Source organism: Chiloscyllium plagiosum, chromosome 15, assembly GCF_004010195.1.
Source record: "Chiloscyllium plagiosum isolate BGI_BamShark_2017 chromosome 15, ASM401019v2, whole genome shotgun sequence".
In the NCBI taxonomy this organism is placed as follows: domain Eukaryota; kingdom Metazoa; phylum Chordata; class Chondrichthyes; order Orectolobiformes; family Hemiscylliidae; genus Chiloscyllium; species Chiloscyllium plagiosum.
In genome coordinates, this window is record NC_057724.1 from 3,086,731 (window position 1) to 3,101,075 (window position 14,345).

At 49.6% G+C, this 14,345-nt stretch overlaps 1 protein-coding gene across 2 annotated transcripts in view; it reads left to right on the forward strand.

Annotated features, from left to right (window-relative positions):
- The window catches only part of LOC122557047 (gamma-aminobutyric acid receptor subunit gamma-4-like), a 236,879-nt gene extending 226,495 nt beyond the window's left edge, over nt 1-10,384 (forward strand). For both annotated transcript variants that reach the window (XM_043704289.1, XM_043704290.1), the window contains exon 9: nt 10,056-10,384. In XM_043704289.1, the coding sequence (XP_043560224.1) occupies nt 10,056-10,334 (279 nt within the window). In that variant the 3' untranslated portion in view covers nt 10,335-10,384. The remainder of the gene's footprint in view (nt 1-10,055) is intronic.
- Nucleotides 10,385-14,345: the final 3,961 nt, after the last annotated feature.

Consider the following 14,345-nt stretch of genomic DNA (forward strand, 5'->3'; position numbering starts at 1 on the left):
TCCCTATTCTTTTTAAATGTTCTAAACCCTGGAACATCCAGCAACCATTCCTGCCCCTGAGAAACCCACATCTCTGTTATGGCCACAACATCACAGCACCAGGTGAGATGTTATCCTAGCTCATCACTTTTATTCCTGATACTCCTTACATTAAAGTAAGCACACTTTAACCAATCCCTTGGTTCTTTCCCAGTAAATTCCTTCCCACTGGCTGCGCTATCTCTTGCTATTGCCTCATCTGCATCAACTCTCACCGCCAGTATACAGCTCAGGTTCCCACCCCCCTGCCATACTAGTTTAAACCCTCCTGAACCACTTGAGCAAACCTTCCACCCAGGACATTGGTCCCCTTCCAGTTCAGGTGCAACCCGTTCTTCATGTACAGGTCCCACCTTCCCCAGAAGGCATCCCAATTATCTACATATCTGAATCCCTCCCTCCTACACCAGCTACGCAGCCATGTGTTAAGCTGCGCCCACTCTCTGTTCCTCGCCTCGCTATCTCGTGGCGAGAGAAAGTAGAGATGGTCTTACATTTTTATTAAAAAATTTCAAAAAATGAACAGCGCCCGAGATTGTCATTCTGCGAACGTGATTCCCATGTTTGAAAAGGAATACAGAATTTAGTGGAGGGAATTATCAAGTTGTTGACTTAGCATCTGGTGATTGATGGTCCGAATGGCCTTACTTCCACTCCTATGTCTTATGATCTTATGGATAAGAATAATCATGAAATCCTCATTCAATGATTTAGGGAAGGAGTGCTGCACTGTCAGATGGCCAGTCTGAGAGTGTGCTGCACTGTCACAGAGTCAGTCTGAGAGGGCGCTGCACTGTCACAGCATCAGTACTACAGGAGTGCCACACTGGTAGAGGATCAGTACTGAAGGGGTAATAAATTGTAAGAGGGTCAGTACTGAGGGAGTGCTGTACTGTTAGACAATCAGTACTGAGGAAGTGCTGCACTATCAGACAATCAGTATTGATGGAGTGTTGTCCTGTCAGAAGGCTGAGGGAATAAATTGTAAGAGGGTCAGTACTGAGGAAGTGCTGTACTGTTAGACAATCAGTACTGAGGGAATGCTGCACTATCAGAGAGTCAGTACTGAGAGAGTGCTACACTGTCGGACAGTCAGTACTGAGGGAATGCTGTGCTGTTGGAGGGTCAGCACTGAGGGAGTGCTGCACTGTCAGAGAATCAGTACCGAGGGTTTGCTGCAATGTCCTATGGTCAGTACTGAGAGAATGCTGCACTATCGGAGGATCAATACTGAGGGAGTACCACACTGTCAAAGGGTCAGTATTCAGGGAGTACTGAACAATCAGAGGATGAGTACTGAGGGAGTGCTGCACTGTCAGAAGGTTGGTACTGAGGCAGTGCTGCACTGTTAGGAGGTCAATACTTAGAATGCCACACTGTGAGAGGGTCAAGACTGAGGGAGTGTCACACTGTCAGAGGGTCAGTACTAAGGCAATGCTGCACTGTCATAGTGTCAGTGCTAAGGTAGTAGCACACTATTGGAGGGTCAGTACCCGAGGACGTGCTGCACTGTCAGAGGGTCACTACTGAGGGAGTACCGCACTGTCAGAGGATCAATACTGAAGAAGTGGTAAACTGAACAGGATCAGTACTGAGGGAGTAACACATTGTCAGAGGGCCAGTACTGAGGGAATGCTGCGCTATCGGAGGGTCAATACTGATGCAGTGCTGCATTGTCAGACATTCAGTACTGAGAAAATGCTGCGCTGTCGGAGGGTCATTGCTGAGGGAGTGCACACTCTCAGAAGGTCAGTGCTGAGGGAGTGCAGCATTGTTAGAGGGTGGGTACTGTGGGACTGATGCACTGTTGGAGGGTCCATACTGAGGGATTGCTGCACTGTCAGTACATCAGCAATGAGGGAGTGCTGCATTGTCAGAGGGTTAGGACTTATGGAGTGCTGCACTGTTAGATGGCCAATGATGAGGGAATGCTGCACTGTCAGACATTCAGAACTGAAGATGTGTTGCACTGTCAGAGGGCAGGTACTGAGGAAATGGTGCACTATTGGACGGTTAGTACTGAAGAAGTGCTGCACTGTCAGAGAGTCAGTACGAAGGGCATGTTGCACTGTCACATGGCCAGTACTGTGGACTATCAGAAGGTCAGTATCGAGGGAGTGCTGCACTGTCATAGGGTCAGTGCTGAGGTAGTTGCACTGTCAGAGGATCAGTACAGAGGGAATGCTACACTCTCAGAGGAAAGTGCTGAGGGAGGATTGCACTGTCAAAGGGTCAGTACTGAGGGAGTGCTGCACTGTCAGAAGGTCAGTACTGAGGGAGTGCTGCGCTTTTGAAGGGTCACAGTGCTGAGGGTGTGCTGCATTGTCAGAGGGTCAGTATCGAAGGAGTGTTGCACTGTTGGAGGATTAATTCTGAAAGAGTGCTGCACAGTCAGTGAGTTAGTACTAAGGAAATGCTGCAGTGTCTGATGGTCAGTACTGAAGGATTGCCGCACTGTCAAAGGGTCTGTACTGAGAGAGTGCAGCATTGTCAGAGGATGGGTACTGAAGGATTGCCGCACTGTCAAAGGGTCTGTACAGAGGGAGTGCCACACTGTCGGAGGGTCACTACTGAGGGAGTGCTGCACCGTCGACAGGTCCATACTGTGGGAGTGCTGCACTGTCTGACAGTCAGTACAGAGGGAGTCCTGCACTGTCAGAGGATCAGTACTGAGGGAGAGCTGCGCTGTCGAAGGGTCAGTACTGAGGGAATGCTGCGCTGTCAGAGGGTTAGTACTGAGGGAGTGCTGCGCTGTCAGAGGGACAATACTGAGGGACTGCTGAGCTGTCAGAGGATCAGCGCTGAGGGAGTGCCACACTGCCAGAATGTCAGTGCTGAGGGAGTAGCGTGCTGTCAGAGGGTCAGTACTGGGGAAGTGCTGCACTGTCAGAGGGTCAGTACTGACAGTGTGCTGTGTTGTGGGAGCATCAGTTCAGAATGTGCAGCACTGTCTGAGGGTCAGGACTGCGAGTGTTGCTCTTGGCGGAGGGTCAGCACTGACAGAGTGCCGCACTTTGAGAGGGTCAGTACTGAGGGAATGCTGTGCTGTCAGAGGATCAGCGCTGACAGGGTGCCACACTGTCAGAGGGTCAGTGCTGAGGGAGTGCTGCACTGTCAGAGGGTCAGTGCTGAGAGAGTGCTGCACTGTCAGAGGGTCAGTGCTGAGGGAGTGTTGCACCGTCGACAGGTCAGTACTGAGGGAGTGCCGCACTGTCATGGGGATATGACCGAGGCAGTATTCCCTTTTCAGAAGTCCTGTCTTTTCATCAATCAGTAAGCTTCATTCCCACCCTGTCCTACATTCTGAAGACTTTGTAATACTATTAAGAGCTGAGGAGTTCCTGGTTCAAGTTTCTGTATTTGTCTTTGTGTTATCTTGCATCATAACCCTACAAACTCAGTGGATGTAGTTCTTTATGATGGACCATGAGAAGTTAAGATTTTGCGTATGGTTCTTGGTCGCAAAACAAACTTCTAGCATCCAGTCTAGATAAATGTGATGTGATGCACTTGGGCAGGACAATCAAGTCAAGGGAATATATGATGAACGGTAGGATCCCGGGATGCACACAGGATCAGAGGGGCCTTGGTTTGCATGTATGCTGTTAATGGGTTAGTACTGAGAGAGTGCTGCACTGTCGGATAGTCAGTACTGACGGAGTGCTGCACTGTCGGAGGCTCAGTTCAGAATGTGCTGCACTGTCTGAGGATCAGGACTGAGAGAGTGCCACACTGTTAGAGGGTCAACACTGAGGGAGTGTTGCACTGTCAGAGGATCAGTACTGAGGGAGTGCTGTGCTGTCAGAGAGTCAGTACTGAGGGAGTAGTGTGCTGTCAGAGGGTCAGTACAGAGGGAGTGTTGCGCTGTCAGAGGGTCAGCGCTGAGGGAGTGCCACACTGTCAAATGGTCAGTGCTGAGGGAGTGCCGCACTGTCAGAGTCAGTACTGAGGGAGTAGCATGCTGTCAGAGGGTCAATACTGAGGGACTGCCGCACTGTCATAGAGCCAGTATGAGGGAGTGCCGCACTGTCAAAGGGTCAGTACTGAGGGAGTAGCGTGCTGTCAGAGGGTCAGAACTGAGGGAGTGCTGCGCTGTCAGAGGGTCAGTACTGAGGGAGTGCTGCGCTGTTAGAGGATCAGCGCTGACGGAGTGCCACACTGTCAGAGGGTCAGTACTGAGGGAGTAGCATGCTGTCAGATGGTCAGTACTGGGGAAGGGCTGTGCTGTTAGAGGAATAAAAGTGATGAGCTAGGATAACATCACACCTGGTGCTGTGATGTCAGAGGGTTAGTACTGACAGTGTGCAGCGCTGTGGGAGCATCAGTTCAGAATGTGCAGCACTGTCTGTGGGTCAGGACTGCAAGTGTTGCTTTAATTGGGGAGTCAGCACTGACAGAGTGCCGCACTGTGAGAGGGTCAGTACTGAGGGAGTGCTGCACTGTCAAAGGGTCGGTACTGAGGGAGTGCCGCACTGTCAGAGGGTCAGTACTGAGGGAGTGCTGCACTGTCAGAAGGTCAGTACTGAGGGAGTGCTGCACTGTCAAAGGGTCGGTACTGAGGGAGTAACGTGCTGTCGGAGGGTCAGTACTGAGGGAGTGCTGCGCTGTCAGAGGGTCAGTATTGAGGGAGTGCTGCACTGTCAGAATGTCAGTACTGACAGAGTGCCGCACTCTTAGAGGGTCAGCACTGAGCGAGTGCTGCGCTGTCAGAGGGTCAGCACTGAGAGAGAGTGCGCTCTGTCAGAATGTCAGTACTGAGGGAGTGCCACACTGTCAGAGGGTCAGTACTGATAGAGTGCCGTACTCTTAGAGGATCAGCGCTGAAGGAGTGCTGCACTGTCAGAGCATTAGTGCCGAGGGTGTGCCTCACTGTCAGAGTGTCAGTACTGAGAGAGTGCCACACTGTTCGAGTGTCAGTACTGAGGGTGTGCCACACTGTCGGAGGGTCATACTGAGAAAGTGCCGCACTGTCAGAGGGTCAGTACTGAGGGAGTGCTGCACTGTCAGAGGGTCAGTACTGAGGGAGTGCCGCACTGTCATAGGGTCAATACTGAGGGTGTGCCGCACTGTCAGAGGGTCAGTACTGAGAATACCGCACTGTCAGAGGGTCAATGCTGAGAGAGTGCTGCACTGTCAGAGAGTCAATGCTGACATTGTACCACACTGTCAGAGGGTCAGTACTGAGGGAGTGCCGCATTGTCAGAGGGTCAGTACTGAGGGTGTGCCACACTGTCGGAGGGCCAGTACTGAGAGTGTCGCACTGTCAGAGGTCAATGCTGAGAGAGTGCTGCACTGTCAGAGAGTCAATGCTGACACTGTACCACACTGTCAGAGGGTCAGTACTGAGGGAGTGCTGCACTGTCAGAGGGTCAATGCTGAGGGAGTGCTGCACTGAGGGGTTTTCAGAACTGAGTAACAGCTACACTTAAGGTAACATGATGCATGGTTAAGAAGGCATAATGTAGATCCCCCACAGTGGAAACAGGCCCTTTGGCCCAATAAGTCCACACTGATTCTCCAAAGAGTACTGAGGCAGTACTGCACCGTCTGAGGGTCAGGACTGTGAGTGTTCTGCTCTGTCAGAGAGTCAGCACTGAGAGAGAGTGCTGCACTGTCTAAGGGTCAGCACTGAGATAGAGTGCCGCACTGTCAGAGGGTCAGTGCTGAGGGAGTGCCGCACTGTCAAAGAGTCAGTATTGAGGGTGTGCTGCACCGTCGACAGGTCCATACTGTGGAAGTGCTGCACTGTCTGACGGTCAGTACAGAGGGAGTCCTGCACTGTCAGAGGATCAGTACAGAGGGAGCGCTGTGCTGTCGAAGGGTCAGTACTGAGGGAATGCTGCGCTGTCAGAGGGTCAGTACTGAGGGAGTGCTGTGCTGTCAGAGGGTCAGTACTGAGGGACTGCTGCACTGTCAGAGGATCAGCGCTGATGGAGTGCCACACTGCCAGAATGTCAGTGCTGAGTGAGTAGCGTGCTGTCAGGGGGTCAGTACTGGGGAAGTGCTGCACTGTCAGAGGGTCAGTACTAATAGTGTGCTGTGTTGTGGGAGCATCAGTTCAGAATGTGCAGCACTGTCTGAGGGTCAGGACTGCGACTGCGAGTGTTGCTCTTGTCGGAGGGTCAGCACTGATAAAGTGCCACACTGTGAGAGGCTCAGTACTGAGGGAGTGCTACGCTGTCAGAGGGTCAGTACTGAGGGAGTACCGCACTATCGGAGGGTCTGTACTGAGGGAGTGCCGCACTGTCAGAGAGTCAGTACTGAGGGAGTACGTGCTGTCAGAGGGTCAGTACTGGGGAAATGCTACACTGTCAGAGGGTCAGTACTGAGGGAGTACCATGCTGTCAGAGGGTCAGGACTGCGAGTGTTGCTCTTGTCGGAGGGTCAGCACTGATAAAGTGCCACACTGTGAGAGGCTCAGTACTGAGGGAGTGCTACGCTGTCAGAGGGTCAGTACTGAGGGAGCGCTGCGCTGTCAGAGGGTCAGTGCTGAGAGAGTGCCGCACTGTCGGAGGATCAGTACTGAGGTAGTGCCGCACTGTCAGAGAGTCAGTACTAGGGAGTACGTGCTGTCAGAGGGTCAGGACTGCGAGTGTTGCTCTTGTCAGAGGGTCAGCAATGACAGAGTGCCGCACTGTGAGAGGGTCAGTACTGAGGGAGTGCTACGCTGTCAGAGGGTCAGTACTGAGGGAGCGCTGCGCTGTCAGAGGATCGGCGCTGAAAGGGTACCACACTGTCGGACGGTCAGTACTGAGGGAGTGCCGCACTGTCAGAGTGTCAGTACTGACAGAGTGCCACACTCTTAGAGGGTCAGTGCTGAGGGAGTGCCGCACTGTCAGAAGGTCAATGCTGAGAGAGTGATGGACTGTCAGAGGGTCAGTGCTGATACTGTACCACACTATCAGAGGGTCAGGACTGAAGGAGTGCTGCACCGTCAGAAGGTCAATGCTGAGGGAGTGCTGCACTGAGGGGTTTTCAGGACTGAGTAACTGCCACACTTAAGGTAACAGGATGCATAGTTAAGAAGGCGTAATGTAGATTCCCTACAGTATGGAAACAGGCCCTTTGGCCCAATAAGTCTACACCGATGCTCTGAAGAGTACTGAGGCAGTACTGCACTGTCTGAGGGTCAGGACTGTGGGAGTGCTGCTCTGTCAGAGGGTCAGCCCTGAGAGAGAGTGCTGCACTGTCTGAGGGTCAGCATTGAGAGAGAGTGCTGCAATGTCTGAGGGTCAGGACTGCGAGATGGCTGCTCTGTCAGAGGGTTAGCACTGAGAGAGAGTGCTGCACTGTCAGAGCGTCAGTGCTGAGGGAGTGTCGCACTGTCAGAGGGTGAGTACTGAGGGAGTGCCACACTGTCAGAGCGTCAGTACTGAGGGAGTGCTGCGCAATCAGACTGTAAGTACTGAGAGAGTGCCGCACTGTCAGAGGGTCAGTGCTGCGCGAGTGCCACATTGTTAAAAGGGCAATGCTGAGGTGTTATCATACTATCAGAGGGTCAGTACTGAGGGAGTGCTGCACTATCAGAGGGTCAATGCTGAGGGAATGCCACACTGTCAGAGTATCAATGCTGTGGGAGTGCTGCACTGTCAGAGGGTCAATGCTGAGGGAGTGCCACACTGAGGGTTTCCAGGACTGAGTGACTGCCACACTTAAGGTAACAGGATGCATGGTTAAGAAGGCATATTATAGATTCCTTACAGTATGGAAACAGGCCCTTTGGCCCAACAAGTTCACACCAATGGTCCGAAGAATAACCCACCAAGATCTATTCACCTGCCCTATTACTCTACATTTCCCCTGAATGATGCACCTAGCCGACACATCCCTGAACACTATGGGTAATTTAGCATGGCCAATTCACCTGACCTGCACAATGTTGGATTGTGGGAAGAAACCCATGCAGACACGGGGAGAATGTGCAAACTCCACACAGACAGTTGCCCGAGACGGGAATCGAACCTGGGTCCCTGGCACTGTGAGGCAGCACTGCTAACCACTGAGCCTATGGTATACTTGTATTTATTAACCAAGACATTGATTTTAAGAACAAGGAGATAATGCTGGAATTATATAAAATGTTGGACAAGCGATGGCTAGAGAACTGTATGCAGTTCTGGAATTCACAATATATGAGGCATGTGACTGTCCTGGAGATTTTCCAGGATGTTGCTGGGGCTAGAGAATTCAGGTGTGGAGAGGGATTGGATAGACTGGGGTCGTTTTCCTCCGAGCAGAGGAGATTATGAGGGAACTTGATTGAGATATGTAATAAAATTATGAGAGCCAAAGAAAGGAATAAACATTTCTCCTTTGGTGGAGGGATTCGATGAGCAGCAATATAGATTAGGGCAGGAGGTTTAGGGGAGGTCTGAGGAAAAATGTTTTCACTCAGAGGGTGGTGGGAATCTGGAGTTTGTTAGCTGTAAAGGTGGTAAAGACAGAAACCCTCATAACTTTTATGAAGTATTTAGGTGCACACTTGCAATGCCACGGCATACAGAGCTATTATCTAAATGCTCGGGATTAGAATAGTTTAGGATGTTGTTTATTACCTGCACAGATGTGATAGGCTGAAGGACCTTTCCTGTGCGCTGTAGATCTCTATGATTCTACCACTGTAAACAAGCTTAAGAGGCCCAATTCATCACTACTTTTGTCATTTTTCACCTCTAAGGCCAGAAAATCCTTTGTTTCAGAAGATCAACCTTTAACAGTTCTTAATTTCAAAGTGTTTCCTGGTACAATATCTGCCCTGAAAATGGACGATCCTTTACTAAGCACAGGTAATAGTAGCAGTTGTTCATGGTCCAGTTAGAAACACAAGGAGGACATTAATCTGAACATACAATTGAATCATGGGCCTCATTACTACTGCTTAGTCAAGCTGAGGCTTTATATCGGACCTTTGTGGCTATGTACAATGGCTCAATCACTGTCAAAATATTGAACTCCTAACCTTTGTGGCACTGGACTGGAGATAAGCTCCTGGTTGTGAGAGAGGTGTGTTGGGGAATTAACAATTCAAGGGAGGGGAGGGGATTGTGATTGTTGTTGAGTGCAGAGTGAGGTTATCGGGAGAGAAGGGAGGGGGATTGTGAGTGTTGTTGAGTTGCAGGGTGAGGTTGTAGGGAGGTAGGTAAACAGTCCTAATGGTTCTATTTTCACAAACATAACCTTTTTATTGCTGCTGGATTTTGCTGCATTCAGAGCCACAGAAATGCAGCAAAGAGTTCACCAACAGGCCTTAGGCCTGACTCTTGCATATACAAGGGGACTTTAGAGAATCTTCAGAAATGGATCCAGCAACTTTGACAAATTCTGCTGCAAGCTGGAGCGAGAGCATTCCATTGGTCAATCAGTGATTGATCCCACAATCAACTCAGCTCAAAAATAGCAAATTCAGTCACTGAAATAGTTGCTCGTTTTCATGCATTTATCAGGCATGGCAAGGTAATTAAAGAGTCAGGACAGGTAAAATTTTGGATATTTGACACTCTATAACTGACATTCCCTGGAGCCTAATGCCATCCTTGTACCAAAGTGTATTCTCTGTGGAATTAATTGTGTTGATGAGAGAAGGATGGCGAGTTGCCCATTGAATGTTGGGGGGAATGGGGTTGCAAGTGGTGTATCACTGATGAGTAAAAAAACAGGGGTAATCATAGTTGATGCAGCACTGATCAAGGGAGCACAGGGTTAATCAACGACTGTCAGCATAGGGTTAATCAGGGACCGTCAGGGTGGAGTTAATTTGGACTGTCAGTACAAGGTTAGTCAGGACATGCATCACGGGGTTAATAAATGCAGGCAGTAGGGGGTTAATCAGGGACTGTCAGCACTGGATCAGGGACAGACAGCATGGAGCTAATCAGGGTCAGGCATCACAAGGTTAATCAGGGACCGTCTGCATGGGGTTAATCAGGGTCAGGCCATATTGGGTAGCCAGTCCTTGATTCCACACTCTCTGCCCTCTCCCCAAGTCGATGAACTTTCTGATTTTGTTCCTTCTGTAGGAAGCCAGTGCTCCAGGTGCAGAACCCTGCTTCACCACCATCACTATGAACAACCTGGCACAGTGGCAGGAGCCAGAGGGGGAGTTGCCTGATGACTGTCTAGAGGGTAAGGATTGCCGCTCATTCTTCTGCTGTATCGAGGATTGCCAGACTGGCACGTGGCGCCGGGGCCGCATCCGCATCCACATCTCCAGGCTGGATGCCTACTCCCGGGTCTTCTTCCCCACAGCCTTTCTACTCTTCAATCTCATTTACTGGATCTCATACCTCTACCTGTGACTCATTCATTTGCTGTAAATGAATCCAACAATAAAGGATCTTCCCCTGAAGGTCTGACTCCAGTGTCTTTTTACAGTTCCTCCCTCAGAAAGTTGGGGAAGTGAATGAAGGAGAGGAGAATAAATTAATAGGCTGTTAGCATAGGTGAAGGCCAATGGAATGTAGTCCAGTATGGACACAAGCATTCACCAGTTGGGATGAATAGCATATTTCTGTTCTTATGTTTTCTGGAATTAGAATTAGAATTAAGTTTTATTGTCACATGTACTCAAGGGGAAGAGGAGTACAGCGAAAAGTGCACAACCTCACCATTCCCAGCACCATCCTTAGTACAAAGGTACCTAAGTACAAAATCTTAGGTACACAAATAGAAAATTAAGAAACAAGTTAAAAAGTTCAACATTGCAGTCCTCCTTAGTGTAAAGTAGAAATATAAAGAAATAAAGTTAACTGTTAAACATTACAGTCCTTCTTAAGCCATGGGGCTGCAGATGCTCAATGTTGTTCTTTCCCCACGAGGACTTGCTCTCCCCTGCACTGTGCACACTTGGTTGGAGATAATCACTTGTAAACCCTCCCAATGCCCTCCTCCTCCCTACTGATGATGGTCAGTGAGTGGTAAAGGGTTACACCACATTATCACCTCATATTGTTCTGTGCTTTATCAGATACCCCATTCAAGGGCAGCTCCCAGGTGGGGATCACTGGCTGATAATCAGCAAATCTTGATCTATTTCCCCTACCACTGAACACCCCAGTGATACAATTCAGAGCAGCAAAGCCAGTGTCACCCTCAGATCAAGGTGACTCGATGTCAGATAGACCTTTGCTTTCTGATCAACAGTGTGGTGTGAATTCCCTGTGATCTTACAGGTTTTCATTCAAAACCACAACAGCCTAAAGTTCAGCTCATAGAATCAATGGTTGGAAGGTGAGGGGGCGGAGAGGAGTGGGGGGAGGGGGAGAGGCCATGATCTGAAGTGATTCAACATGACCATTATTTTACTCTGTTCTGGTGTAGATAAGGACAGAGAAATAATAACGTCCAGAGTGGAGATTAGGTAATAATGACATCTGAGTAGGATTGTACCCACTGGAGTTTAGAAGATTACAAGGTGTCGTGACTGAAACATATAAGACCCTGAGAGGCCTTGACTGGATGGATGTGGAGATGATGTTTTTTCCTATGGAAGAATCTAGAACTAGGGGGTCACTAATTAAAATTTAGGGATTACCCTTTTAAAACAGAGATGGAGTCATAGAGTCACATAGCACAGAAACAGACCCTTTGGTCCAACCAGACCATGCTGACCATGATCCACTCCCATGGCTCCAACCCCAACCTCGTCATCAAACCAGCGGACAAGGGAAGTGCAGTGGTAGTTTGGTGCACCAACCTCTACACCGCTGATGCCAGGTGCCAATTTACAGACACCTCCCCCTATTGCCCCCTCAAAAATGACCTGACCTCCCATCAGCAAACCATCATCTCCCAGACCATCCACAACCTCATCACCTCAGGGGATCTCCCATTCACAGCCTCCATTCTCATAGTCCTGGAACCTCACATGGCCCAGTTCAAACTCCTACCCAAAATCCACAAACCTGACTGCCCCAGTCAACATATTGCCTCCACTTGTTCCTGCCCCACCAAATGTATCTCCTCATATCTCAACACCGTCCTGTCCCCCTTGGTGTAGGAACTCCCCAAATACATTTGGGGGACTCGAATCACACCCTCCACCTCCTCCATGATGTTTGTTTCCCTGGCGCCCAATGCCTTATCTTCACCATGGACATCCAGTCCCAATAAATGTCCATCCACCATGATGAAGTCCTCCATTTCTTCCTCTCTCGCCGGACCCAACCAGTAAACCTCCACCGACACAGTCATTTGATTAGCGGAACTGGTCCTCACCTTCAACAACTTCTCCTTCGAATCATCCCTCTTCCTTCAGACCAAAGAGGTAGGCATGGGTGCCCACATGGGTCCCAACTATACCTGCCTCTTTGGAAGATATGTGGAACAGTCCATTCTTCCACAGTTACACTGGCACCATCCCCCACCCTTTCCTCTTCTGCATTGATGATTATATTAGCACCAGTTTGGACACCTCCCTCCCCTTCCTGGACCTCTCCATCTCCATCTCTGGTGACCGACTCAACACAGACATCTATTTCAAGCCCATTGAATCCCACAGCTACCTGGACTACACCTCTTCCCACTCCCCCTCCTGTGATCTCTTACTCCCAATTCCTCTGTTTCTGCTGTATCTGTTCTCAGGAGGAGCAATTCCATTCCAGGACATCCCCGATGGCCTTCTATTTCAAGGACCGCAATTTCCCCTTGTGATCAAAAGACCGCAATTTCCCCCCAATGCCCCCCCCCCCCACCCCCCACGCATCTCCTCCACTTCCCACACCTCTGCCCTTGAATCCCACCCCTCCAACCGCAACAAGGATAATACTCCCTGGTCCTCACCTTGCATCCCACCAATGTTCGGATACAATGAATCATCCTCTGCCATTTCACCACCTACAGTCAGACCCTACCACCAGAAATATATTTCCTTCTCCACCCCTAGCTGTGTTTTGAAGAGACCATTCCCTCCATGACTCTCTCATTAGGTTCACACCCCTCACCAACCCACCTTCCACACTCAGCACCTTCCGTTGCCACCGCAAGACATGTAAAACCTGCACCCGCACTCCCACCTCACCTCTGTCCAAGGCCCCAAAGGATTTTTCACATCCTGCAGATCCAAATATCTCATCTATGGTGTCCATTGCTCTCGATGTGGTCTCCTCTACGTTGGGGAGACAAGACGCCAACTTGCAGAACATTTCGAGGAACATTTCCAAGCCACACTCACCAAACAACTCCACCGTATGTGGCCGACCACTTCAACTCCCCGTCTTACTCCCTCAAGGACATGCAAGTCCAGGCCCTTCTCCCCCACCAAATCCAAGCCACCAGCCAACTGGAAGAAGAACGCCTCATCTTCCGTCTTGGGACCCTTCAACCACACGACATCAACATTGACTTCACCAGTTTCCTCATCTCCCCTCCGCCCCCTTTCCACACCCCTGCCCCCACTCCCCACATTCCTGATGAAGGGCTATACCTAAGACATCGACTTTCCTGCTCCTCGGATGACCTGCTGTGTTTTTCCAGCCCCACACTTCTTGACCATAATCCCAAATTAAATCAGTCCCACCCGCCTGCACTTGGCCCATATCCCAAACGTGTCTTATTCAGGTATGCCTTTTAAATGTTGTAACTGTACCTGCACACAACCACTTCCTCTGGAATTTCATTCCACATACGAAGCATACTCTGTGTAAAAGAATCGCCCTCGTGTCTTTTTTTAAATCTTTCTCCTCTCATCTTTAAAATATGCCCCCTAATCTTGAAATCCCTTACCCTAAGTGAAAGAAGCTGCCATTCACCTTCATGATTTTATAAGATCACCTCTCAACCTCGTACACTCCAGGTCCTCTCCTTATAAAACAAACCCTCCATTCCTGGAAATAGCCTGGTAACTTTCTTCTGCTTTATTAAGCTCTCCAGCTTAATAATATCCTTCCTATACCAGGACACAGTTTTTGAGGTATTTCTTTTTTCTCTGTTAGCAGGTTGTGAGTCTTTGGAGTTGTCTTCCTGCAATGATGGTGGAATATTCTTAAGGCAGAGGTGAATGGATTCTTCATAAAAAAGGGGGTGAAAGGTTCCTGGGGGGAAGGTGAGAATGTGGATTTGAGGTTACAGTCTGATCAGCTGTGTTCTTATGGAATGGCGAAGCAGCCTCGAGCGATTGAATAGTGTAATCCTGCTCCAGCGTCTGCATTGAGGAATAGCTCAAGATCCGGAATATAGCCCAAGGAGTAACAGCATCCAGACTGGAGTCTTCAGAATAACATAATATGGAATGGGACTGTGGAATAAGAGAAAGCCAGGGTGGAGAATGAGGAGCAAGGCAACACTTGCCATGAGTGCAGGGATTTTTGAAT